The sequence below is a fragment of the Fringilla coelebs genome, assembly GCF_963513975.1.
Source record: "Fringilla coelebs genome assembly, chromosome: 3".
Taxonomy (NCBI): Eukaryota; Metazoa; Chordata; class Aves; order Passeriformes; family Fringillidae; genus Fringilla; species Fringilla coelebs.
In genome coordinates, this window is record NC_140030.1 from 78,139,904 (window position 1) to 78,164,900 (window position 24,997).

Below are 24,997 nucleotides of genomic sequence, written 5' to 3' on the forward strand. Positions count from 1 at the left end.
GGCTCAGCCCGCCCAGCGCTGCCTCCAGCGCCCCTAAACACCGCTGCAGCCCGCGCCGCCAGACCACGGAGCAGAGGGAGAAACGAGACCCGCGGATTTCATTTAGTAATTGAACTGAAACGGCTTCGATTTATTAATTTCATTATTTTATTGATTTTATTCGGCACCCGGCGCCCCCCGCGAAAAGCTGTGTCGCGCGCAAGGCATGCCGGGATTTGTGGTCCTGGCCGTGGCGCGGGGTCCTGCAGGGTGGGGACGCACTCTCGCTCCCTGGCGCGGTTTGACCCTTCCGCCGCCCCGTCCTCTCCCTCTGCCCCGCCCGTTGCCGCGACACCGCTCGCCGCAGCACATTCCTGCGCGGGCTGAGCGGCGGGAGGGAGGAGTCCTTCTTCCGGGTCTGCCCGCGACGGCGCCTGAACACAAAAGTGAGATCCTTCGTTCGTCCCGAGCTCCTTTCCCACAAAACCGGCTCGTTCTCCGGCCTCGCACCCGTGTCCCACTTTAGCAAAGGAGCTTCGCTCGGCGGATAGGCGGAAACCGCCGCGGACGGAGGCGGCGCCGGTCAGGCACTGGGCGGGCGGCCCTAGAAAAGCCGGGCGAAGAGGGAGGCCGGGGGCCTGCGGCGCCGCGCTCCCCGCCCTGAGATGCCAACCCGGCAGTCGGCGGCGCAGCTGCGAGCGCGGTGCGTGGGGCCCGGCGAGCAGGGTGGGCATGGGCGCGGGGAGAGGGGCTGCGGCGCCGGGAGCGCTGCCTCACGGCACGGCAGGGGGTGAGAGCTGAGTCTCCGCCACGAGGCCGGGATGGGCTGGAGGAGGGGGGAATGGCGGGCGGTGGGAGTGCGAGTACCGGTAGCGCTGAGTCCCGTGTCGCGCAGGTCCACCCGTCGTGCCCCGCCGCAGGATGGAGTTCGAGCTCCTGGAGAACGATGTGCTGGAGTCGCTGGAGGACCTGGGGTACGTGTCCGGGGCTGGGGGTGCGGGGCGCTCCCGGTGTGGGACGGGAGCAGCGGGCGGCCCCGGCACGGACACAGCGCCGCTGGCCGCTCCGCACAGGCGGGGCCGCTCCGCTCCGGAGGGCCGCGGCTCAGGGCAGCGCCTGGAATGGCCCCTTTTCGTCAGAGCCGCCCCCAGAGCGGGGCTGCTGGTGATGCCCCAAGGCACACGGGCTGGCTTCTGGCTGCACGGCCTTGGCGAGTGTGTCCCTTCTCCGTGCGAGCTGATCCCCTTGACTGTTGGATGCCATCTGGTCTGTTGCTGCTCTCTTCTGCACAGCCGCCCTAGCTGAGGGTGGGACAGGATAAAGAGATACGTCAGACAATAAGAAAATTTCCAGGCCTCATATTTTTGGGGGGGGGTGGCGGGCATAGAGTAAAATGAATTGCAAATGAGCAAGTGTTCTTTACATTTTTAAAAGGGTAATATAGCACAGGAGACTTGCTGTGTAAACCTGTTACTTTGTCAGAGTCAGGAAAGGTTGCATAAGTATGAAAGGGACAGCATGGAGAACACGTCCTGCTGTAAGCTCCCATGTCCCCTGCCAGAGGACAGGCAGCTACAATTTCACTTCTACTGCTGGATGCGTGCAAACAGCTGTATTTACTCATGTTGGCCCCATTCCCATAAATCACTTTGTGGCTGCAGTCATTATGCTCCAACAAAGATTGTATTTCCAGGCTAAGTTAGTGCTGATAGTTGCAAAGCTTGACAAATAGACTTCTGCCTTAGCAGGTATTTCTCTGACTGAATTGTGAAAAGGCAGCTCTGCCACAGTGAAAATACTGTGATTGCCTTCTTTTTCTGTCATACGTTAAAAAGGACACTAGTGGCTTGAAGGAGTTGAGATTTGTGCAGTTATAGACAGAGTGTTGTTGATTTTTGTCATAAATAAGTAAAGCAAACAGTGAAAGTAGCTTAACAAGTAAGCTATTTGAAGCAAAATTGACAACAGTGAAAAAGAGAAAATTTGGAGGGTGAAAGGCAAGAGACCTCAGCAGTATTGGTAACAACTGGGAAAACTATTGCATGTGTCTAAAGGACTTCTGATCCTTGGTGTCTGGAAAGACTGGAGTATTTGAGGCTTTCTGCTTTGGCAGTAGCTCTGTGGTCTTCATGTTCACCTTACTTTTTCTCACCAGATACTGGAGATATTCCTAATATATCACATGATTTTTTTTTTCCTCATAGCATTACATGTTAGAGAGCTGTTTCTTTTTGTAATTGTGCTCGAGGTGTTCAGATGGTGGCCTCTTGTCTTGTGCATCAATTTGTTGAACTGTAAAAAAAGCAAACAGATGGGATAGCACAATGTTACCAAAAGAGAGCATAGCTCTGGAACACGTGCCATTGGCAGAAACAGAAGGAAAAAGCTGCTTGCAGTTAGGAGTCTGCAAGTTGGATTATTGGCCAGGTTGATGTGTAGCTGAAGTCATAATTATAAGAAAGAATATGCTCAAGATGTTACCTCTGTTAAAAATTTTAGAAAAGGTGCCTCTAGAAGATCTGAGCAGGGACTTAAATCCCAGTCCTGCCAAAGCAAAGGGCTTGCCATTGCTTCCTTTCTACTTTGACCTATAACTGGATGCTTCTATTCTGAGTCCCAGGTGTTCCCAGACCTACAGCTGTAGGCCTGAGACGTCTGTGGGATGGGACTGGAACTTGCTCTGATTAGCCTTTTGAAGCACCCAGCCAACAGTGGTCATGCAGTAGGGCTGTAATACATGAGATTACAGCTTCCCACCAGCTGCCAGTAGATGAACTGTGTCACCAATCAAGCTGCTCTGTGAAGTAAAAGTTATTTTTGAGTGTGGCTTCTTCGTTTTACTTGGTTAAGTAACAGGCCACTACAGTGAAGGCCAAATCCTTTGTATGTGGTATTAAGCACAGGAGCAGAGTGAGGAGAATTACATTTCAATTTGAGATGGTTTTTTATTGCTGAGGTTTGCCAAGAGGTGCCTGAACTCGTTGGATTGTTGTGAGGTAGTGGGTGACTTTACCTGGAATTTCCTAAGAGAGATTTCATTTGCTTATGAACACTCTTGGATGTCTGTCTCTTTTGGGGACAGTATATCAAAATAATATTATACATGTTTTTCCTAAAATACTGAGGCAAATGCTTGTGCTTCTACCTGGTTGATAAGGCAGCCTTCTCCCTACTCTTCATTCTCCCTCTGAGAGATTATCAGTACACAGATGTCCTGAAAGCTGTGTTTGAAAGATCTCATCTATAAATTCATGCTTTCTTACACTAGGTCTGATTTTTGGCTTATTTTACTTATGCAAGGAACCAATTCTGTTAATTTTGCTTGTGTATATTTAGGGAGGTTGGTTTTTCAAGAGATGATATTGTTATGCAGATCACTTTTGTAATATTTCTAGCAAAGGCTTTATTTTGTAAGGCAGCCCTTTCATACATGATAGGAAGTGACAGAAAAGATGCACTTGTTCAGCAGTAATTATCCAACATGGAGAGCTCAGGAAGGATTCCTTGGGACTGCAGTTGCCATTGTAAATTGTAACATTCTCCAGGAGGAAACCTTTGATGATGATATTTTGTGACACAGTCTCTGTGATGGTAAGTTAAGGTGCACACCAGTTCTGAGTTTACTCTGATGTTTTCAGTGTGGTTCTTGCTGCAGTTCAGTCCAGGAATCACTGTTCCATGAGATCAGCACTGCAGATGCATTGTGGTTGTAGCTCTCAGTATGTATACAGCATAAAATAAATCTGTCCAAGGTCGTTGGTCACAGCAAACACTAAGAAACTGTGCTTTTGTTTTACCTCTCAGTTACAAAGGTCCTTTGTTAGACGACGGAGCACTGGCTCAGGCAGTCTCCCATGGAGCCAGCTCCCCTGAATTCACCAAACTCTGCGCCTGGTTGGTGTCTGAGTTACGGCTCTTCTGTAAACTAGAGGAGAACGTGCAGGCAACCAACAGTAAGTAGTCATAACTCCAGCACAAACATGCACTTACTGTGTGTTCTTGCATGCCACAGAGATTAGGGCTGGCCTTATCTGTTGTACCAGGGAGTGTTGTCTGCACAATGCCAGATTTTGGATATTTTTCCACCTCAAATTTGCCTAATGAACAGCCAGTAGAGGTTGAAATAATAGTGGCAATCAAAGAGTCTTTCTTCTGAAATTAACTTTTTCTGTTAATTTTTCAACCATACTGTTTTTTAAAGTTCTTAGATGGATTTATAGAAACATTAATGCTCATGGGGTTTTTACTAAATCATGAGAATACTTTTATTTCAGAGCTTCTATTAGTAATTTTGATGTCAGTATACTACTGTTCAAGGTAACATTCTCATGACTACAGTTATCATATCTTCTTTTTACTCTTAGTTCCATTAACTCTGTCCTTGCTATGAATTTGTGAGAAGGAGCCTGAAAATGATTGATTGTTTTTCATTTCCACTGTAGCTTTCAGGAAAAAAAAGTTAATTATGGTCAGCTAGTCATGACAATCTACAGATTAAATTATTAAATTGGTGTGATAACCCACATTCCTGAATATCTAATATATTAACTCATAATGCTTTTATGAGCTTAGCTTTGTATTTACTCAGTGGCCAAAGGTTGCTACCTTTTACCTCAACATCTGTTACTTTCCTTTCTCTCTGTTTTTGACATTCATTCTTTCTTCTTTGAGTGTATTTCATATTCTTTCTACAGTATTTCACCCCTTCTAGTAGTACAGGGTTCCTATTTTTTGTTTTATGTAAAAATACAATCCAGAAATCTTCCAACACCTATCTCAAATTCTTGAAACACAGTGACAGAAACATATTAGCTGGAGTACCATGAAGTCCTACTTTCGTTTTGTATGTCTTGAGTTTAGGAATAACAGACATTTGTGGTTAAAGTCTCTTTCAAAAAGATGAAAAAATGTTATTTCTCATCACTGTTTTTTTTTTTACTTAACAAATTCTGATTAGTTTCAGTAATTTTGACAGAAATATCAGTCAAAAGCTTGGTTTATGTGACTTCCTTATTTTTAAAGGATATTGATATGAAATAAAATCAGTTGAGAAATGTGAGTTTACAGGGAGAAATAATAAAAAAAAGTGAGAATTCATAAGCCACATTTATTATTCATGATAGTTTTTAATGTCCCCTTTCATTGTAGAATTTGCCAGTGTCTGTCTGTTGTAGCTTGAAAAAGCTGTCAGTGAAACATAATTTTATATTAATGGAGCATATAATGGATCTAAGTAGGTTGTGCTGTGGCTTGGAGGAACCCAAGAAATGCACTTGGCTGCTATTAAAAATGAGTCTTAATGTTAAATAGCAACTCGAGCAAAATAAGTGTTTTTAAAAATAGCTAATTCATTCTAATTCCTTCATACCCGCTATGTATTATCAGTGAATGAATTATTATTCTTTCTTTCTAAGGTCCAAATGAAGCAGAAGAATTTCAGCTTGAAATGAGTGGGCTGCTGTCTGAAATGAACTGTCCATATGCGTCATTAACATCAGGAGATGTGACAAAACGCCTTCATAATCAAAAGAACTGTCTCTTGCTGCTTAGTAAGTTAAAAGGGTGCTTGCAAGTAAACCTGATTTTCTGCAAGATTTATAGTATTGTTTCTTACACTTAATGAGATACTGGTTACTTTACCACAATGTATTACACTGTAGTTACCTAAAAATATGCCTCATTTTTACTGTAATTTACAGCATCAGAGTATTATACTTGTGGGTTTACCAGTCAATACGTACCCAGTATATGATGCAAAATACTTTGAGTGTTGACCTTTTCGACATTCACAAGCAAAAAGCCTTTCCTATTACTTCTTAAAAGGCACAACAAAGAGGGAATTATTTGAAGACATCTGTCAGAATTTAGTCACTGAACTCTACTTAGCATCATTGTAAAAATGACCACTAACATCAGATGGATCATAATTTTAGAGGCTCCCAGTGTGATGACTTGCAAGGTGCAACAAAACTTGCATTTTCCTACACTGACAGCAGTCGGAATTGTTATGAAGGAGAGAATGTCTTATCCCAGCTCCCAGTTCTTTTGATCAACATCCTTAGTAAATAGCTTCATTGTTGCTTTCTGCTGATTGAAAGGAAATTAACATTAGCAATGATGATGTCTTTCCTTTTCCACCCGTGAAATCTCCATAGCTAAATTGTTTTTTTTCTCCTTATGAAATGTTAGAGGAGAAGAAATAGTACTTGAATTTGTAAAAGGTGTGTGATATTAAGTCACATTACAATAAAAAAAATAAGCTTGAGTTAGAAACTGTAGTACTAATTTTAACCTAATTTTAAAATCAAGATGAGGTAATGTTTTATTTGCTTCCTCAGTTGCTGCTGATTCTTTAACTTTTCAAAGCAAATTTAGTTCTGCCTTTTTCTGAGATACAAGAAATTTTTTACAGAGTAGGTTCCTGTATTTCACCAGTAGGAGAAAGATGATTAGAATTAATCTGAGTATTTCTTATAGTATGTTTAAAAATGTCAGATGAAATGAGGTAGTTGTTTCATTTGAAATAGTTTGTAGCTCAAACAATCTTCTCTTCAGCTTGTTTTCTGGAAGCCAAGCCATTCAATAAATTTGGCTTGTCTGTGACACACAGTTTATCCCAGAGGTCCTTTGGGATGTACATTTTGGTAATATAAGGCTGTGTTCAGGAGCTGAACTCTGGTATCCCGTCTGGCAGGAATGCTGTGTATACTGTCAAATGTGAAATTGCAGTAGTGCCAAATTCCTTTTTTTGTGTACCACCATAAAAGCATAGCTTTCTTTAGCTGTGTTAAGCGAACTTATTAGGTATCCTATTGTATGTGAGCCATAAAACTGTTTTATTTCAGGAGAAACAGGATAACCCTCTAGTGAAATGCCAGGGTATTTTACATTTTAATGAAATGCAGCACAGTTTGTCACTTGGAAGATGTAGCAGTATTGCTGGGAGATGAAAGAACCAAATAAAACCAAGTAATTAGGATTGATGTCCTAATGTGCAGCATCACTAGAATACAATGTTAGGCACTAGCATCTGCAAAACAAAAACTACAAGAGTTTCAGGCTGGTTCAGAAAAGTTATGCAAAAAAAGAACAGCTATCTAAAGAACATTCTTCTTAGTGATAGACTTAAAAATTTCTGTCATTGTTAGAGGAGGTTGAGGATAGCTTAAATGTGATCTCTAACTTTTTGAAACAAAATTCTCTTGCTAGTTTCTTTTTCAGTAGGCCTGAAAAGAGTGTAAATAATTGGAAGTTCAATGTAAGAAAAACCTGTATAAGTGTTGCTGAAAGAACTTAAAAAGGGTGCTTCACAGTTTTACATATTCTAAGAATTTTTTTATTTGTAAGGTATTCCGTATCTTTAGCAGATGACATTCTAGAGATCATTAAAATGCTGTGTTCTTTTCTTAATCTTTTTATCTGTCCCAGTTTTATAAATAATAAGCTTTTTTTGTATATCCATGGGTTTACTTCCATGGTCACAAGTGTGTCCGCAGTATCAGTTTTCTTATTTTTAGAAGTGTTTATGTATATTATTGCTATGATCACTCACTATGATTAATGAGAAAAGTTTTGTGAAACTTGTGCTTTTTTAAAAAATTTAAACCTTAATGTTGTGACACCTGCAAACAAAGGCAGTTTATATAATTGTAAATTTATATCACTGTAAATAACACCTCATGTTGAAATTCTGGGCATATACTGTGTTCAGAAATTGTGATTTTGATTTTTCTCTTTGTTTGATGGAATTGCAATGTAATGGTAGGCTTGTACAATTCTGATATTGAAGAAAACTTCAGCCATTCTAGCTTCTATTTCATCAGCTTTCCTTTCTGAAGTTGCTGTAAACATGAATTCTCAATAGTACTTCTCAGTGGGATTATTCTACTCAATGTTTTGTGTGGGGAAGTAGAGGAGATTGATCTGACATTTCACTTCTCTCTACTTGTTACCTTGCTTGTTTCATAGAGCCTCAAGAAGTGCTTGCTTGTCTACCCTAAAATGCACATCTCATTCCCTCATCCTCCTTGTTTCTATGTTCCTAATTTTCTGTCTTTGCTGGGCAAAACCTGAAGGAAAAGAGCTGTGCTCTGTTGAACTCTGGGATTTATACTTGCTGGAATCATAGGGATTTTTTCCAGACTTTAATTGGTTGTACTAAACCTGTCTTCTGTTTGTTGTGTTTCTAGTGCTGCACTCAGTAATTGTAAATATGAGTGTTCTTGAAGATACAAGAAAATTTAGGATACATGATATCTTGAAAATACAAGAAATTTTGTAGATACAAAATTTCTATCCCTCCCTCTATCTAAAACAGTCAATTTGCACATTTGTTGGTTGTAAGCACTTGAGTTTTCACTGGCTCTAAAATAACTCTTTTATATCTGATGGTCAAATCTAATTTTTCTTACCCCAGCATACCTCATCTCAGAACTGGAAGCTGCCAGAATGCTGTGTGTGAATGCCCCTCCTAAAAAAGCCCAGGAAGGGGGTGGCAGTGAAGTCTTTCAGGAGCTAAAAGGCATCTGTATTGCTTTAGGCATGTCCAAGCCTCCCGCCAACATAACGATGTTCCAGTTCTTCAGCGGAATTGAAAAAAAAGTAAGATCTAAAGGAAGAAAAATGTGAATATTTATGATGTTATCATTTTGATGGAAAATAGTTCTGCTACCTGGGTGAGATTTGCCTCTTGTGGAACTCATGTTTGAATTGTGAAGGAGAGTTGATGTGTTTTACTGCATATACAGAGGGTCAGAATTCTGAAAAATATTTTGAAGGCTTTTTCCATGCCAAGGCATGAGGTCAGGGACTGTTGCTATCATCGCTTTTCAGGGTGACTGCTCTAGGTTTTGATGCTACCACTTGTTGCAGAAGACATAGAAAATGCTCATCGTAGGCCTCAGGAAGAATGTTAAAGAGAAATGTTTTTCAAGAAATACACCTAAACAAATTTGTACAGGAACCTAGGTGGTGTAACGAAAGTAAAACTTAACACCTTCTCCGTAAGACTTCATAATTTCTTGTGATTCCATTTATTTTTATTCCTTGCATGTGTGTGTTCTCCAGGCTGTTGTGATTTAAAAAAAAAATTTAGAATAAATTAGAAAATAAATAAATTTTAGAATAAATTAGAAAATAAATAAATTTTCTGAGTAACTTTCACAAATCAGAGAAATTAAATTGAATGGACTGTCCAGTGCACAGACCAAGGGTTGGGGACAGAAAGCTTTTAAATCACATGTAGTGACTTAATTTGCAGGATAGGGGAGATCAGAACAGCAGATGGGGAACAGCAGAAGATTTAAAGAACAGATATGGGTCCCTTCCAATGCAGAATATTCTGTGATTACAAAGCTTCCCAAAACAGTGCTATGTGAAAGCACTTAGGTTGAAAGTCTTAAATAAATTTGGCTCGGTATCATTGGAATACCAGGTCACTGAATGTGTTAGATCACGTGCTGGAATGAACAGGTTGGTGGTCTTTTTCCAAACTACTTTGGAAGTTTTTGTCGCTGCCACTCCATTTCGTCCCCCTTGAAGTCCTAAGAAATTTTGAGATGGGATAGATAATTTGTGTCCAAATTCCTAAAATGCAAGATAGAGTTAAAATTTCATACTAAAGATTTTTCTCCTTTTGCTTGTAAAGAGAGGTCCTTCTTTGGATCATGTGACATTTTATATCATCTTAAAATAAGCTTTTTGATACAAACGTGGGTTCTTCTCTGGATTAAAGAGATGATGTGTAGAATAATCCCTATGGCTTCAAGAGTAGCAGTACCTCATGGTGTCTTTGTTTTTACTACTGATCTATTCTATAGTCCCTTCTCTTAATTTTTAAATAGTTATAGCCGAGACTACCAGAAATCTAAAACCAGTTGCTTTCCAGAAGAAGTGTGCTAGGCTCTCTGTTCCAGACAAAATAATTTGATATTGGAGGTTGCTGTGTCATGCCTTTCACTGTCCAACAGTCCTCTCCTTTAATTAAAGTCTTGAAAAACTAATTTTTTTAGCCAAAACTTATGTTTTTATATGTCTCCTAACAGCTGAAGGAAACTCTAGCAAAGGTTCCACCTAATCATGTTGGAAAACCTTTATTAAAGAAACAACTGGGACCAGCTCACTGGGTGAGTAGTTGCAGGTATTAGAGCCCATTTCCCTTTTCCAAGTGTACAAAGTATTGATCCTGATTCTGTGTGTTGCAAAATGATTTTTCTCTTTCTGAAGACAAGAAGATAATTTCTTGCAGTATAATGTATATATTGGTGCAAAAAATGTACAGCAACTCCTAAGATCTTAGACTCATGAATCTCTAGGTCCAGGTGTAGGCTACACCTTTCCAAAATGAGAGACCTACAGTGGTGGTGCTGATCAGCATGCTTTTGCAGTAGCTTAAACCTTCCTCTCCTGCTCTTTACCAGCACTGTGTGTGACTAGTCCTGCTGAGATGGTGTCATGTCTGCTTCTGGGGCTTCTTTTTTAGCTAAGCTGTGGGTCTGTTCATAATGTCCCCCTCTTTTTGTCACTTGGAGTAGTCTGTTTCCTTCATAGCCTCTCCAAGAGGCAGTGAGTATGCAGGTAGGAGCTGGGAGAGACATTGTACACCCAGGCTGCAGAGCTGTGATCTTTTCCAGCTGGGATTTGTCACCTGCTGTACCAGGAGTATGGTGCCTGGTTTAACCACTGCTGCTGCACCAAGCTCAAAGCTATGGCTGCTGCTGCAAGACTTCAGGTCTCTCTTGTCTCTCTAACTTAAGGCTGAAGCACATCTTCCCCCAGCAGTCTGCTTCCTTCAGTGCTTGTATTGTTGAGACTGAAGGTGGGCCCTGCTGCCCTCCCTCCAGCCGGGCCTCTTTAAATATACATGAATATAAATATACTCGAATGGTGCATATCTCACCTGCTGCTCTAACTAAACCACTGTCTGCTACCAGCTGTTTGTCATGCTGACTTTTTCCTGTAGAGCACTTTGTTGTTTTGTCTGTATGCAGAGTGTGCTTAAATCAAGATCCTCTTGCAGTACTGTACTTACTTTTAGTCCTTTATCTTTGTTCTATCTTTATCCTTAAGCTTTCTACTTTTTAAGAAGGCACGAACATCGTGTTTCTTAGGAGTTACGTATACCCTTGCTTCAGCTTATTGCCTGTAGTATCTTCTCACCTTTGTTTCTCTGTCCTGGTGGATGTTGAGAAATGCCTCAGCAGTGTGTGCAGTTTTTGTGCTGTTAAAAATGGTAGAAGGCTGAACATGAGCCTTGGAAGCTTCAGGAAAATAACATCAGCAGGCACAGCTTGGCTGTGAGTCCATTTGACAAGGTAGATAATTGCAATCTTAAGCCATGCATGTTATCTCTATGTTATACTCTCTTCCATCTACATAGTTTATGAAGTAGAAACACTTTAATCTAGATTGTTTGCAAATTTTTGTTTCAGGAAAAAATTGAAGCAATTAATCAAGCCATAGCCAATGAATACGAAGTCCGAAGAAAACTGTTAGTCAAACGTTTGGATGTTACTGTGCAATCCTTCGGCTGGTCAGACAGAGCTAAGGTATGACAGCTTGCTGTGAAGTCCTGGTTGATGGTAACCCTTTATAATAAGTATCTCTGGAAAACTGCATCATTGTTTTGTCCTTCATGAGTCAGAAATAATCACAGGAGTTGTCTGGCTTTGTTTTGAGTTTCTAAATAAGTTTATGACAATGGAACATGAGTAAAAATATTTTACTTAAAACTGTTGGATTTTAAATCAGTCTGTAAAATGAGAAGTCAGACTTTGTGTAGCTACACACCAAAGCCACTGGAAAAAGTACAGATTACTGATCCAACTGTGTTCAGAATACCATGTGAACCATTAAGTGTTGTGTAATGGTGGAAAAGCACCTTCCTGTTGACCGTCCCTTATCTTACTTTGTGGTGTCCACAGCAATCAGATTTCCTTAACTCTAAGTGTGTCTGCAATCACAACTCCACAGATGCACATGAGAAAAGCTGCTAAGGCACTACTTGTTCTTACCTTATAGACAGGGTAATGCTATATGTGCCTCTTTTGTCTTTGAACTGTGCTGGTGGCTGTGACATGAGATCTGTTCTCCCTTGAGTACATGATACATATTCTGCTTTTAGAAATAATTACGTGATTTCCCTATTTTCTGTGTCTTAGAAATTACAGGATTTAAAAAAATAGTACATATAATTTATTTTCCAGGACTAAACCAGATTTGCTAATATAGTGTTAAGTATACTGCTGACAGTGTTTGAGACAGAGTTATTAGTGCTTAACTGTGACACATGGAGTTATTGAGGGTTTTTTCTTGATAAGTGTTTTTTCAAAAATCAGCTATACTTTAATAATAAACCGGGACCTGTCCCATTTTGTTTCATCATCTGAGTAGGACTTCTACTGGTGTACTCTCTATTAAACCTTGTATTCTTCAGGCTTTTTAGTAGATGACTGAAGAACTAGCTGACTGTTTAAATATTTTAATAGTGAATAAAAATGAGCAAAAGTGTGAATTATGTTTTAAAAACAGGGGTTTCTAACTTTGTTACAGCTTTGGCATCTTTATCCATGTGGTTTTGTGTTTTTTCCTAGGATTCTCAGATACTTTCGAACTTGACTCGCTACACAAAATGTTTTCACAAAACCCACAAATTGTGGATATGCATTTATATCTATTAAAATGCAAAATTTTTTAGAAGCATGACAATAGAAATTTGGAGAATGTTGCTGTAGTATTCCAGACACACAAAAGGGTTTGTTTTAACAGTAACTTTTAGCAAGATAATAATTTTCTTTTTTATTTGAAAAGTATCAGAATGTAATCATATGACTAAATAGCCACTTCTCCAGATGGTGGAAACACCAGGGAAAAAAACCCTTGCAGTCTATTATTAGGGATTTTTTAAAGTTAAAATTTTAATTTTTGCCTAAAACAGTATCATAGAACCAAAATATTGTGGTCAGAGCTCTGTCAAACGTAGCAGGGAAGAACACATAAGTACTAGAAAAACACACTGGTGAATACTTTTGCTTCTCCTACCTTTAGCCAGTGCCGTATTCCAGTTTTCTGCCTTTGGATGGAAAACAGATTTTTTTTTAGGATTTTAAAATGGGCTTCTAAGTTTTTGCACTGTTAAGATATGTTGGAAAACCTGATTTGCCTGTCCTCACCGTCATCATCTGCATTCAGATGGCAATCTGTTTATCCTAACTGCATCACACACTACACTCTATTGATTATTGAAGAGAGATGTAACTTGTGTAGTAACTTGTGTGGTAGCACAGATTTCTTGTGTGTCTCAGCTGGAAAACTTTTGAGGTGTTCAAGAAAGGAGGAAGAGACATTGCATACAAGGCAAAGTTGAGTGTAGGATCTCATTTCTAGCTCTGCCAGGCCTCTTGGTGCCTTGTCTTTGTGAAGAAGCTGACTGAAATGATGAGTGAAATGAGTTAACAGGACATTTTTCTGCTTGTAAGTGCTGGAGATGGGGTGATGCTGGCCCAGCTGGAATGAGTGCAGGTCAGGGTGAAGGCACAGAAGGTGGTCTGGAGGCTGAACACAGATGTGTTTCGCTTTCAGTGTCTTCTGGATTTTAGCAGTAATTCATGTAACTATATGGCACACTTCTGTGTTTGACTGCCTGGAAGAAATACAGTCTGATGTGTATGTTGTTGAAATTGTCAGCTCATTGGTGTCTTGGCATTTCAGTCAGAATTGTTTCCTATTTACTTAACAACTTAATGTGACAAATGCTGGTTAGGTTGAAGTAATCCTCAGTTATAAAGTGGTTCTCACTGGTTTTATATTAACTTTTTGTTCTGTTTGCAGTAGTGGCTTGTTATTCAGTGCTGATTGGATTTTTTTTCATGAGATGTCCCATTGCTTTAACTGACTGAGTTTTATTTTTCTTTGCTCCAACAGAGTCAAACAGAAAAACTGGCTAAAGTCTACCAGCCAAAACGTGCCCTCTTATCTACTAAGTGCACTATATCAATTGCAAATCTCTTGGCAGCTCGGCAGGATCTGTCCAAGATTATGAGAACGAGCAGTGGATCCATCCGAGAGAAGACTGCATGTGCCATTAATAAGGTACCTTTGGTGACAAATGTCTTGTTCTTTTAGGAATATTTAAGTAACTTGAATGTAGTAATAAATCCTATTTTTTTCCAGGATGGTAAGTGGAATTTGGAAATAAAGGATAAGAAACTTGGTGTTTATGTATTGCAGATAATGCATCAGTGGATAGTGCAGTTTCAGCTTTTGAGGTTCAGTGTCCCTTCTTTGGGGCAGTAAAAATTGCTGAAATACCTTGGCTTGCTTACAGTGGGAGTAGGCCTGCTCTGTCTTGCCAGAATTACAAAAGCCATTACTCTATTGCTACCTGATTCTGCCACCAAGTCTAAAATAACATCTACATAGTAACTCTGTTTCTGGTCTGTGTAAATAGAATGTACTAAGATCACAAGGCAAGGGTCCCACAAATTAGATTGCCCGGGTACTCAAACAGATTACAATCAAGTGTATAGTTCTAATAATGACATAGGAGAAACATGACTTAGACAAAACAATTTGCCTTGTTTCAAAAGTTATGATTTTTTCAAGAGTAGTAGGCTCAAAAAAATATTAGTGCTGAACTTGCAGCGCAGTAGCTATCTATGTACAGTGGCATACTTGGTGCTTTAAAATTGTGGGGATAGGTGCGTGCTCTTCTGCCTTTTGAGTACCAACTGTACCTCTGGTCAAGTTTGAATTAATTTAAGAGGGAATAGTAGTGTGTTGATTTGGCCACAGCCAAGTAATTTCTGCACTTTTTTAGTGTTGTTGGTGTGATAGGGTCAATCTGTCTTACTACTTAATTTCTATCACCAGACTGTATGTATGTTTTAGTACTGCCCTGCTGCTGATGTATAATATGTTATCTCCATTATCAATACTAAATGTTTTCCAAGACAGTAGCATGAAATAGCAAAGTAGCCTACTTCCACTGAAGTTCCTTTGTTAAATTGCTTCAAAACTTCAAGCAGTACAAATGTCCTATCCCATTTTGCCTTGTTAAATTTTTAAGGTCACACCATCCTTAGACACCTCTAGAGTCTTGTTCCACTCTGATCAGTGCTGTCTCACACTGTCTGTTGTTAAGTTTCTGCATATCCTCACTGAAAAATAGAATGTGTTGCACTTTATTTACCAAGTCACTGGCTTCTACAGGAACTCAGAATACTAGAGAGAGTGTGTTACATTGTACTTGTGCTTATTTGAGTTAAGCACTCTGCACTAATAAAGAGTTCAGTGAAAGACTGTGTTGGTGCTGCCCATGGTGGTGGCCTGCTGTTTGAACACAAAGCACATGTCTCCTGACTTGTCTTGTTAGCAGTGCTTCAAGTACTAGATAATCCCTGTTTAAATTTTATTAACTGGACACAGAGGTCTGTCACATTCAAACACACAAAATTTGCCTGGATGTAAAAACCTTGGAGTGGGTGCTGTCTGTGGTGTGTCTCAGTAAATGTGACTCTTGTGCGAGGTGTCACAACTCCTATGGCAGTTTTCCCTTTCCCTTTGCAGGTGCTCATGGGCAGAGTGCCTGACAGAGGAGGAAGGCCCAATGAAATTGAACCTCCACCTCCTGAGATGCCACCGTGGCAGAAAAGACCAGAGGGTGGCTCGCAGCAAGGCGGTGGCAGAGGAGGTAGAGGTGGCTACGACTCTTCCTATGGAGGGCGGGGAGGTTATGACCACGGGGGTCATGACCGAGGAGGAAGAGGAGGCTATGACTCATCATACGGAGGGCGAGGAGGTCATGAACAAGGAAGCCATGATCGAGGGGGACGAGGAGGACGTGGTGGTTATGATCATGGTGGCAGAGGAGGAGGAAGAGGAAACAAGCTTCAAGGAGGCTGGACAGATGGCGGAAGTGGTGGCTACCAGGATGGCGGCTACAGGGAGAGTAACTACAGAGATGCAGGTTTTCAAACAGGTGGCTACCATGGTGGTGGTGGCTACCAAGGAGGAGGCTATGGTGGCTACCAGTCGTCTTCTTATTCTGGAAGTGGCTACCAGGGGGGTGGTGGTGGTGGTTACCAGCAAGACAACAGATACCAAGATGGTGGGTCCCACAGTGACCGAGGGGGTGGCCGTGGAGGAGGGAGGGGTGGCCGTGGTGGTCGTGGTGGCCGAGGAGGTCAAGGAGGCGGCTGGGGGGGCAGAGGTGGACAGAACTTTAATCAAGGAGGGCAGTTTGAGCAGCACTTCCAGCATGGAGGTTATCAATATAATCAGTCTGGCTTTGGACAAGGAAGACACTTCACCAGCTGAGGCTGCTAAAAATTTACACTTCAGCAGAGCTCACATAATAGAAACCTGGTTTCAGAGGCCTGACTTAAATGCTGCTTGAATTAGTACACGTTTGTACACAGCAGGTAGAATCTCTTTAGGTGGGATGTTTTGTATAGAGCAAAACACAATTTTGTGTAGACCTCCCCACCCACCTCTACCTGTCTGAATGAAAGACATTGTCACTACCCCCTCTACCCTAAACATGAACTAATAGCCATGCTTTTTGGATGTTGGACTGGTTCCCTCTGCTCAAAACACTTTTGTTCTAAATATGCCTGCTGTGTTTGCCTTCTATTTTGATTTGGAGAAGTACCCAGACCTGCCAAATTTGTCTATTATAGTACATAGAACTTTTGCATTTTTCCCCCCCAAGTCGTTGTTGAGTTACATGTTCTAAACCAGTCTGGAGTGTTGCTTTTCTTCTTGCTGACCTCTTGTTTCGGTCACGATGCTGTTACAGCACGCGCGTGCGTGCACAGGGACTCCTCTGACCAACGGGGTTTTGTGTTATCTGAGCTCTACTGTGGATGCCATGTTCAGTAGCCTTATCTCCTGCTAAACCACGTTTTCCCACCTGCTCAACAATGAAGACTGACCACCGCCAAAATCTGCGAAGATCATTTCAAACTAAGCTAAATTGTGAACCGATAGTGTGTGTAGGCCTGTAGTTAGGTGTAGCAATTCAAACTGACCTGCATCCATCCAAAACAAGTTGCTCCTCCTCCAAACCTAATTTTTACTTGAAATCAGCTAGAAGAAATGACAAACTGAAGTTTATTTTATTTACAAGTTAAATACCACTGGCTCAGCAAATCCAGGGCAATTTGTTTTGGGGGTTGTCTTTTTAAAGAAATGCACTACGGCCTGGGAAGATTAGTTCCTGCCTGGAGGAAGCCCTTTTATTATTGCTGCAGAAAACAAAACCTGGCTGAGTTTGGTGTTCTAATGTTTGGGTTTTTTCTTTACTGAAAGCCACATAATGCTTCTTGCTGGGTTTTTTGTGTACATAAACATTGTCAAAAAGCTGTGAAAGAAAATGGCTGAAGGTGTGCTGTTGTATAAAAGGTGAGCAATAAAAGTATCTGTATGTTCTGTTTGCTTTAGTTTCTTTTCCTTGACAGTAAAAAGCAGTTGCTACAGTAGTTGGGAATTCATGGAGGTTTCTGTCTTCATCTCTTTTTTTTGTTGTAACCTATTTTATATTTTGTAGTTGTCCCAGCTGTACCATGCATTCTGCCCTTTGAGGGGCTGTCAGAACAGCAGCAGGTGGGAGGAACTGATCTTCAGTTGCTCTGACTTTTGTTCTGTTCCTCCCTCTGACCTGGTGTAGCAGCTCATAGTGCTCTCTTGCTGTGTAAAGTTATTCTTAGGTTCTGTGAGCACGTGTCTCCCAGGTTATGCTCCTGCATGCCATGTGAACTTGGTATGCTGCTTCTGGGAACTTCCTGATGCTCTCCAGCTTTGTGGAAATGTAGGTTCTTGCTGCCATGCTCAGATCAGAGGCTGTGATGATGGCAGAGTCTACCTGTTTTGTCCTTGGAGATGAATCCAGATTGATGCAGGCAGGAGGAGTTCCTTGGCTTACAGTAATAGCATGAGTATGTGAGAAAATCTCTCTAACACTGGTGTTGCTGTAATTCAAGTTAGTCATGTAAATAAGCTAAAAAACATCATTTAGAACTGGTTTGCCTGTATTTCATGCCGCAGTCAACCTGAAAATGTGTTTGATTTATTGTAGCCACTAGATGCTGCTAGTGATTCACGGGTTTGGAAAGATCCCTGAGAAAGGCACTTGGGAATCTGACTTAATGGCTTTTCTCCTCTAGTGTTTCAAACAAATCTAACAAGCCTGATGAGGGAAAAGTTTTCTGTATTGACTCCAGGTCTTTGAGAATCGCTGATACAGATCTTTCTGTGCCTAACACCGTTCAAATTATCAGCATCTAAAACTGAATGTTGCTGCTTCACAAAGGTTTATTGATGATTTCTTACAGCAGCAATCTCCAGAGAAGGTGTCTCCCCTGTGATACTTTGTCACGAGCATTAGCTGGCGACTAGCTGCATTCCTGCAAAAATAATTAGTGGGGTTTTTTTTAAAGAATTAGGGTTCCTAGAGTGGGGTCAGTCCTGGACTAGCAAATGCAGTGGGGTTGACAAATTAAAAGAGCCTTTTGCTGGGAATGTAATCTCTTCAAGCTGACAACTTCTGCTTTTCTTCACATTCCTCACTGCAAAGAGGATGGTGTTTTCTGTCAGTGCATTAAGAGTGCTGTAAACTTGTTCCTAGCAAGATGGAACTCAGGAGGCTCTTCAGAGAGCCCCTGCTGGAGTTACATCAGCGCCTTCAGAGATTGCTTTCTGTGTCAAAACTGCCAGTTCCTCTGCAAGACTAGCTGTTGCTGCAGTGGAGAGTCTCACCTTTGCACACTGTGACATGGTGCATTGATGCTGGGGTGAGGTAGGAGCTTCCCCTTCCTCTTCCCAGATAGCATTTTTTTGTCAAAATATGTTGTTTCTCCTCCTTCCTTTTCCAGGACTTAGGGTAAGCCAAGTCCCAATTTATTCCTGTTTGAGAGGGAGAGTTAAAAAAAAATCAGAAGTCAAAACCAAGAGGCTTTACTCTTCCAACAGGAAAGAAAACACTTTGCTTCTGCCAGCTGTTGTTGTTTTTCCTTACTCTATTGTTTCCTCCTAGTGTGCTGTGACTTCTTTGTTCCCCAGAGAAAACAAGCTTTGTGTATGTGGAGGGAGCAGCTTTGATTAATGAAAGCAAACAGCCACTGCTTTGTTATTCTCTGTATGATGCACTGATATTTACTGTTTTCCAAACATGATTTCTGCGCTGCTGCACTGGGAGGAATCTCTTAAATAGAAGCTGGGAGAAGTGAGATGGGTTGTGGATGTTATTAGACTGTGGTGGACTGGATATACATGTTTGATTTCATTGTGCATCATGATCAAAAGCAGAACTCCAGCAGATTAAAAAGGCAAGTAAGCAGGCAAGGGGAACAGTGTTCTTCCTCTTGGCCTTCCTGTTCTTGCCACTCTTCTCCCACAAGTTGTAGGCATCTTGTTCTGTTTTTTTCCATCTGCCTTTTTTTCTCTAGCAGCTTTTGTTTCCTAAAGGCTTCTCTTGCATTGCCTTTCCATTCCTTGTGTTAGGATCACTGTCTCTCAAGCATTGTCACTGTGCAGTAACATAACTATGGGGAGAGAGAAGCACACTTGCTTCCCACATCAGGTGAATTACTACCTGACTTGGAATACCATGATCCGTATGCACTGTAGTCATAGTTGAGTTTTTCATGCAGGTCTGAGAAAGAGATAAAAATTTATTTCTTACTGTGAGTAAAAGAGTACCACAACCAGGGAAAGTGGGTCAAACGGAGCTTGCACTGTACATAACACCCCAGAGAGCCTTTTGGCTTGTAGCTGTTCCCTGAGTAGTTTTCTCTTTAGCTGGCTGGTAATTGCTCTCTTCATGAGATTCCTCTGCTTCAGCAGCCAAAATACTGAAATGTGTAGCTCCATGGTGATATGCCATGATGGCTGATGGCCCCAGAGGGGCTCCTCAAGCTATGGGTTAGGCTTCTCAGCCAGAGCCTGTGGGTAACCTGCCTTAAGGCTTCAGCTGTCTCCATGAAACTGGTACTTGCCCCTGAATTTAGGAAAGTGGCAAGTGCCTCAACCAACCTCAGGCTCAATTAGAACCTAGAGGCTTACCAGTCAACTATCTAAGATAGAGAGGGGGAGAAGGGAAGCAAGATTCATGGCAGTAGATAGTTATGAGAAGTGGTTGGAGCTTGGAAAGTCCTGTGGTATAGGAGTATTCCCTGTGACAGGTTATGCACCTAGAGAATGAAAATTAAGCTGCTGAAGTGGAAAGAATGCAGTGGGGAATAAGGATTATCACTGGGATCTGATGGCTTTTGAGTGTTCAAAAGGCTTGTGTCAATTCTTGTGGTACTAGAAGTTAATTCAGCTCCCTGTGAGGTTAATGAAGACCTGCAAACAAAAGCCCTCAAATACCTTTTTATTGCACATAATTTAGTCTTAGTTCTGCCACATTTAGACTGCAGTAGAGAGTCCAAGTGTTGTTGACTGCTAGGCTTGTGATTCTGCTCTCTCTGAACTTCTGATTTCCCTGGACAAGAGGATGGTACAGATGTATCAATGCATTTTTAAGGTGTTGAGCATGATTTAGCAGTCCCAAACAAGCCAGCTTATGCAGAACTCCAAGTTTGCTTTATCAGCCTTCTAGCAAACCCTTAGGTTGGAGTCACAGTGGTGTTGTGATTGGAGAGCAGTATGCCAAGGTGTTTCCCCTGTGTGGGCTCTTGGCATACTCATGTCCTTGCTTGGTTGAGGTTATGACTTTTCAAGGGGACAGAGTCTGAAAAGCAAGTGCTGTTACCAGCTGTAAACATTGCCTTCTCCCCTCCTTGGCCGAAAATAAGTCACAGCTCTAATGGCTTGACAAACAAGGGTAGAAGGGAAAAAATATTTTTCCTTTGTGTTTACTTGGTGCTTTTTATAGCTCTGACTGCTGTCAGTGTCATTGTTTCCCCTTTATTGTCCAGTAATTTCCTCTCTCGTCCACGTGGGTCTTTCCCAAAACAGAGGAGAGAAAAACAAGTACAAAAACTAGGAAAACACTATTGTAAAACCAAAGAAAGAGGGAGTCTGCCTATGCTGTGGGCAGGTGGAAGGTCATAACTCGTTTTCACACATGGAGCAGAGATGAAGGTGATAAGGCCTCTTTAAACTTTCCGGCATTAGCTCCACTCATGGAAAAAGCAGATTTTTTGGCTAAATTTCAGCAGTAGCCTTTTGCTGATGGCTTTTCTGTCTCCTAGGACCAGATTGTCCGCAGCTGTAAACAGCACTTTTAAAGTGCAGCGCACAGATTTTCCAATGAGTTTACCCTGTTGGCTGCAATGCTTATTTTGAAAATCCAGATCAGTGCTGATAACTCAAAAACTTTTTCCAAAGTTGCATCCATTTCTGCAATGATCCTTGCAATGACCCTGCCAGCTCTTTTGTCAAGGCTTTCTTGAGAAGTACTTGGAACTATTTTTTGTGCTGTATGGATATTTTCATCAGTTAGTAGGCAGATGTTGAATGAAGCAAACCTTGATTAGATTTTCTTTGTGCTACAATAGTCACAAAACAAACAAACCCTTGTTTCTCCTGCCTCTACAAAACCAACCCTCCTTCCCTCCTTCCTTCCTTCCCTCCTTCCTTCCTTCCCTCCTCCATTGGGATCCCCCTTCCATTCTTAGTGTCACATAGAGAAAGAGGTCTCTTAGCGTGCTTCTTCCTGCATTTACCCTTTGTCTGTCTTGTTATTTGTTCTCTGTTTTGGTGGGGTTTGTTTTGTTTTGGGGTTTTTTGGGTTGGTTGTTTTTGTGGGATTTGTTTTGTTTTGTTGGTTTTTTCCAGCCTCTGTCCAGTATACTTCACATGCAGCTTTCTTTCATGTGAGATCTGTATTTCCCATACAGATGCCCAAAGCTTCTAGAACAAGTGTCCAAGGCTGCAAGGATCCTGTGGCTGCTCAGCCAAAGGCTTCTGGGCTTCCCATGAGGAAGACCTTTGGTGGGGGGCACGTAGGGCATACTTTCCCTTTGACTTCTGTGGAGGAGTCCTTGAACAACAGTCCACACAGGTGACAGGCTGTTTAATTTTGGAAAAATGTAACATTTTAGGCAATGGCTGCCCCTAACCTTGCTCTGCAACTCAGCTCATCTGCTGTACTGAAATGAAAATGGCTCACCTTTCCCAGCTGGGGAAAGTCCATGCTTCAGACTAGTTCTAGTCAGCAAGCATATTCTCTCTGACCCCCACCCAAGACTTCACCTGCCTGAGAAAGATCCCTCTGAGAAGATAGCTTCTGTCTAGGAAGACCTTTCTTTGTAAAGCTAGACTTTATTCTTTTAAAGCCTAAAAGCGGAGTAGGACTGGGGCTGGGGGGCAGAGGAGGGCAAGACTCTGGGGAGGTTTAGAGCAGAGGAGAGAGCTGGGGTTCAAACCTGACTTTGCATTTCCCTCTGAGGGAGCCAGATGTCCCCCTGACTCCTTGAGAAGCACTCAAGCACTTTACTCCATAAAGTTGGAAGCAAAGCTGAAGCTCCCTTATGTGCAACATGAGGTTTTGCAGAGGTTTTAAACAAGCACAGAAAGTCCTAGTGGGTTTGGCTCAAACAGCCAAATAATCTCTTACAGGGTCTATCCAAGCACTTGCATTTTTCACCTACTCTTATTGCTTGTATTCTTTGGCAATTGCAGACCAAGCTGTAAATAAGGATTGACATAATCTTCCTTCTTTCCATTGTGTAGTGTTTTGGAGAGTTTGTTTTTTAAACGATCCCTCAGTCTCCCCCCGTGTTTTTTAAAAGATCCTGAGACAGGAAAGAATGGATGGGGTGGAAGTATCCAGCATCATTTGGGATTGTATCTGACTTTAGCTACTTCATTAATCCAGCATTCTTGTCATTATGACACACTTTCTCCTGGACACTCTCCTGGAATTGCTGTACTTCTAGCAGGCAGGATTTCACCAAGACCAGCAAAGATACATAGATCAGGCAGGAACTCTGATGGCTGATGCTTCTGCATTTTGTTAAATTAGAGAGAGAGCAAACAAGAAACTCTTTGTTTCTTTGCCTAGACTGGGTAACTAAAATTGTTTTTGTGAAGAAAAGTCTTTCCCCTGTTTGCAAAAAGATGTCCACTAGAAATAAGAAAAGAAAAAGCTTTTCTAAATTTTCTATATTCAGGCCTTCCCACAGAGGAAAAAAAAAAAAGTTCATATGAACTTCTTAAAATATTTGTTCAAGCCCTGTGAGCTCTCCCTACTCAAATTCTTGTTGTGGAACTGGGAGATCCACATTCTGTAAACAGCCTGTGAATACTTTTTAAATAAATAATTGCATTGTCTAAGATAAATCTATTCCTTTTTGGGCAGTGGGGGGTGTTTGTGTGAGAAAAATGGCTGTATTTTTACCCCGTGTCTTTTTTGTTTTCAATGGCTATGATCACTTACTGCCAACAACAGACTCTGGGCTCTCCTTCCTTAAATGCCTGAAGCAAAGGGTTTCCAGCTGTTGCAGTTACTTGAAATTTTCACCTATTCCTTCTCAATTTCATGAAGAATTTCAGGAAGAATTTCTTCATGGTTGGGGTTGTTAAGCATTGGAATGGACTGCCCAGGGAGGTTGTGGAGTCACCATCCTTGGATGTGTTCAAGAAACAACTGGATGTGGCCTTTTGTGCCATGGTTTAGTTGACAAGGTGACTGGTCAAAGGTTGGACTTGCTGATCTTGGAGGTCTTTTACAGCCTTAATGATTTTGTGATTCTCCTTGGAGGCCACAATATTTTGCTTAGCAGGATCAGTTGTGTGAGCCTGCAGGCTATTCTTGATCTGCAACTGCTGCTGAGGTAAGCATATAACTGACTGAATCTTCCAGGCTTGCAAGAGATTTATTGATGAGATGAGTAAGCCAAGAGCTACAAATAACTTTTAAAAGTGTGCAAGAAATGAGCTGAGATCTACAGACTAAATGCTGGTCAAAACTATGTGATGTTAAGAATGAAGTTGCTCCTGAACTCCTATGAATGCTCCTGCATTTATAGAGCATTAAGAGGCTTATCTCAACAGATCCATCAACAGCCTGGATGGTAACCAAATTTCTCTATTCAAATTCTCTAGCCCAGCATTTTCACTGTGAGCAAGCCGTGCTCTGTAAGGGTAGCGGTGCGCTCAGCTGGCTGTGACCTGTCCACTCACCCACCACAGGAAATCAACACCAGGGTTGTGCTAATGCTTGCTCTTTGCCCACAGCAGTACAAGAATGAAGTGTGCTTCTGGCCCTCATCCTAGTTTGGAAACCAGTGCTTATTTCTCTTGAGTTTACAACAGTAAAGAGGATGGTTTTAAAATTTATTTTTGTCTCCACAGATTTACTATTTACTATTGCTACTGTTTGTGCTGGAAAACAAACCTGCAGGATGCAAGATGCAAACCTGGGCAGGTATCATGTAGTCCTAGTGCAGTTTACAGTCAAATTACCACAGAGGAGTGCAGCTGGCAGTTTTGTGTTAGGGAAGTCTCTGAAATTACTCTCATCTTGAAGGCTTATAACATGTTGAAGTGTGCAATAACTTGAATTTTGTATGATATCTTATAACTGGGTTTTAAATCAGAGTGTGTGCTACATATGCACACTCCCCACCCCTGTTGTTGTGTGGAGATGGGATAAGAAGACTAACACATGTGCCAGTTTTTCAGGTTTGAGCTTTGTGGTGTTTTGTTTTTCTCTCCTTTTCCAGATGAGCGCTGTCCTATTTCAACAACTTAATGGTTCTGGGAAATGCAACTTCAAACCAGACTATTATAATTCAGGTGCTAGATCCTACCTTAGTAATCTGCTGATTTGGAGATTGCTCTTCAGAACATTTAGTCTTAACATGTACAACTTTCTAATCAGAGAAAAGTACCAAATCCACATACATACACAGATGCAAATACACACACAATTAAAACTAAAGTGTTTATTGCATGCTAATGTTACCATAATTAGTGCTGGCAAAAATGACCCTTCTCCATTGTGGTGTAACCAGAAAAACACATAGTGTCTTGGAATTCCTTCAGTCTCAGCCAGCTGCTGCCTATTTGAAGG

The 24,997-nt window shown here is 41.5% G+C and overlaps 1 protein-coding gene across 1 annotated transcript; it reads left to right on the forward strand.

Annotated features, from left to right (window-relative positions):
- The first annotated feature begins 608 nt into the window (after positions 1 to 608).
- FAM98A (family with sequence similarity 98 member A) lies at positions 609 to 17,412 on the forward strand. The gene is made up of 9 exons (XM_084202548.1): positions 609 to 682; positions 875 to 953; positions 3,784 to 3,932; positions 5,394 to 5,528; positions 8,396 to 8,580; positions 10,023 to 10,103; positions 11,409 to 11,525; positions 13,900 to 14,067; positions 15,544 to 17,412. Exons 2-9 carry the CDS (start codon positions 901 to 903, stop codon positions 16,291 to 16,293), a joined length of 1,638 nt encoding a protein of 545 aa, XP_084058674.1. The 5' UTR covers positions 609 to 682; positions 875 to 900; the 3' UTR covers positions 16,294 to 17,412.
- The last annotated feature ends 7,585 nt before the right edge of the window (positions 17,413 to 24,997 follow it).

What these genes read in the sequence shown, in the direction of transcription:
- FAM98A (XM_084202548.1), top strand. Translation starts at nt 901, where the DNA reads ATGGAGTTCGAGCTCCTGGAGAACGATGTGCTGGAGTCGCTGGAGGAC. An exon ending in GCTGGTCAGACAGAGCTAAG is followed by an intron (nt 11,526 to 13,899) that starts GTATGACAGCTT and finishes TTGCTCCAACAG; the next exon opens with AGTCAAACAGAAAAACTGGC. An exon ending in CTGCATGTGCCATTAATAAG is followed by an intron (nt 14,068 to 15,543) that starts GTACCTTTGGTG and finishes TTCCCTTTGCAG; the next exon opens with GTGCTCATGGGCAGAGTGCC.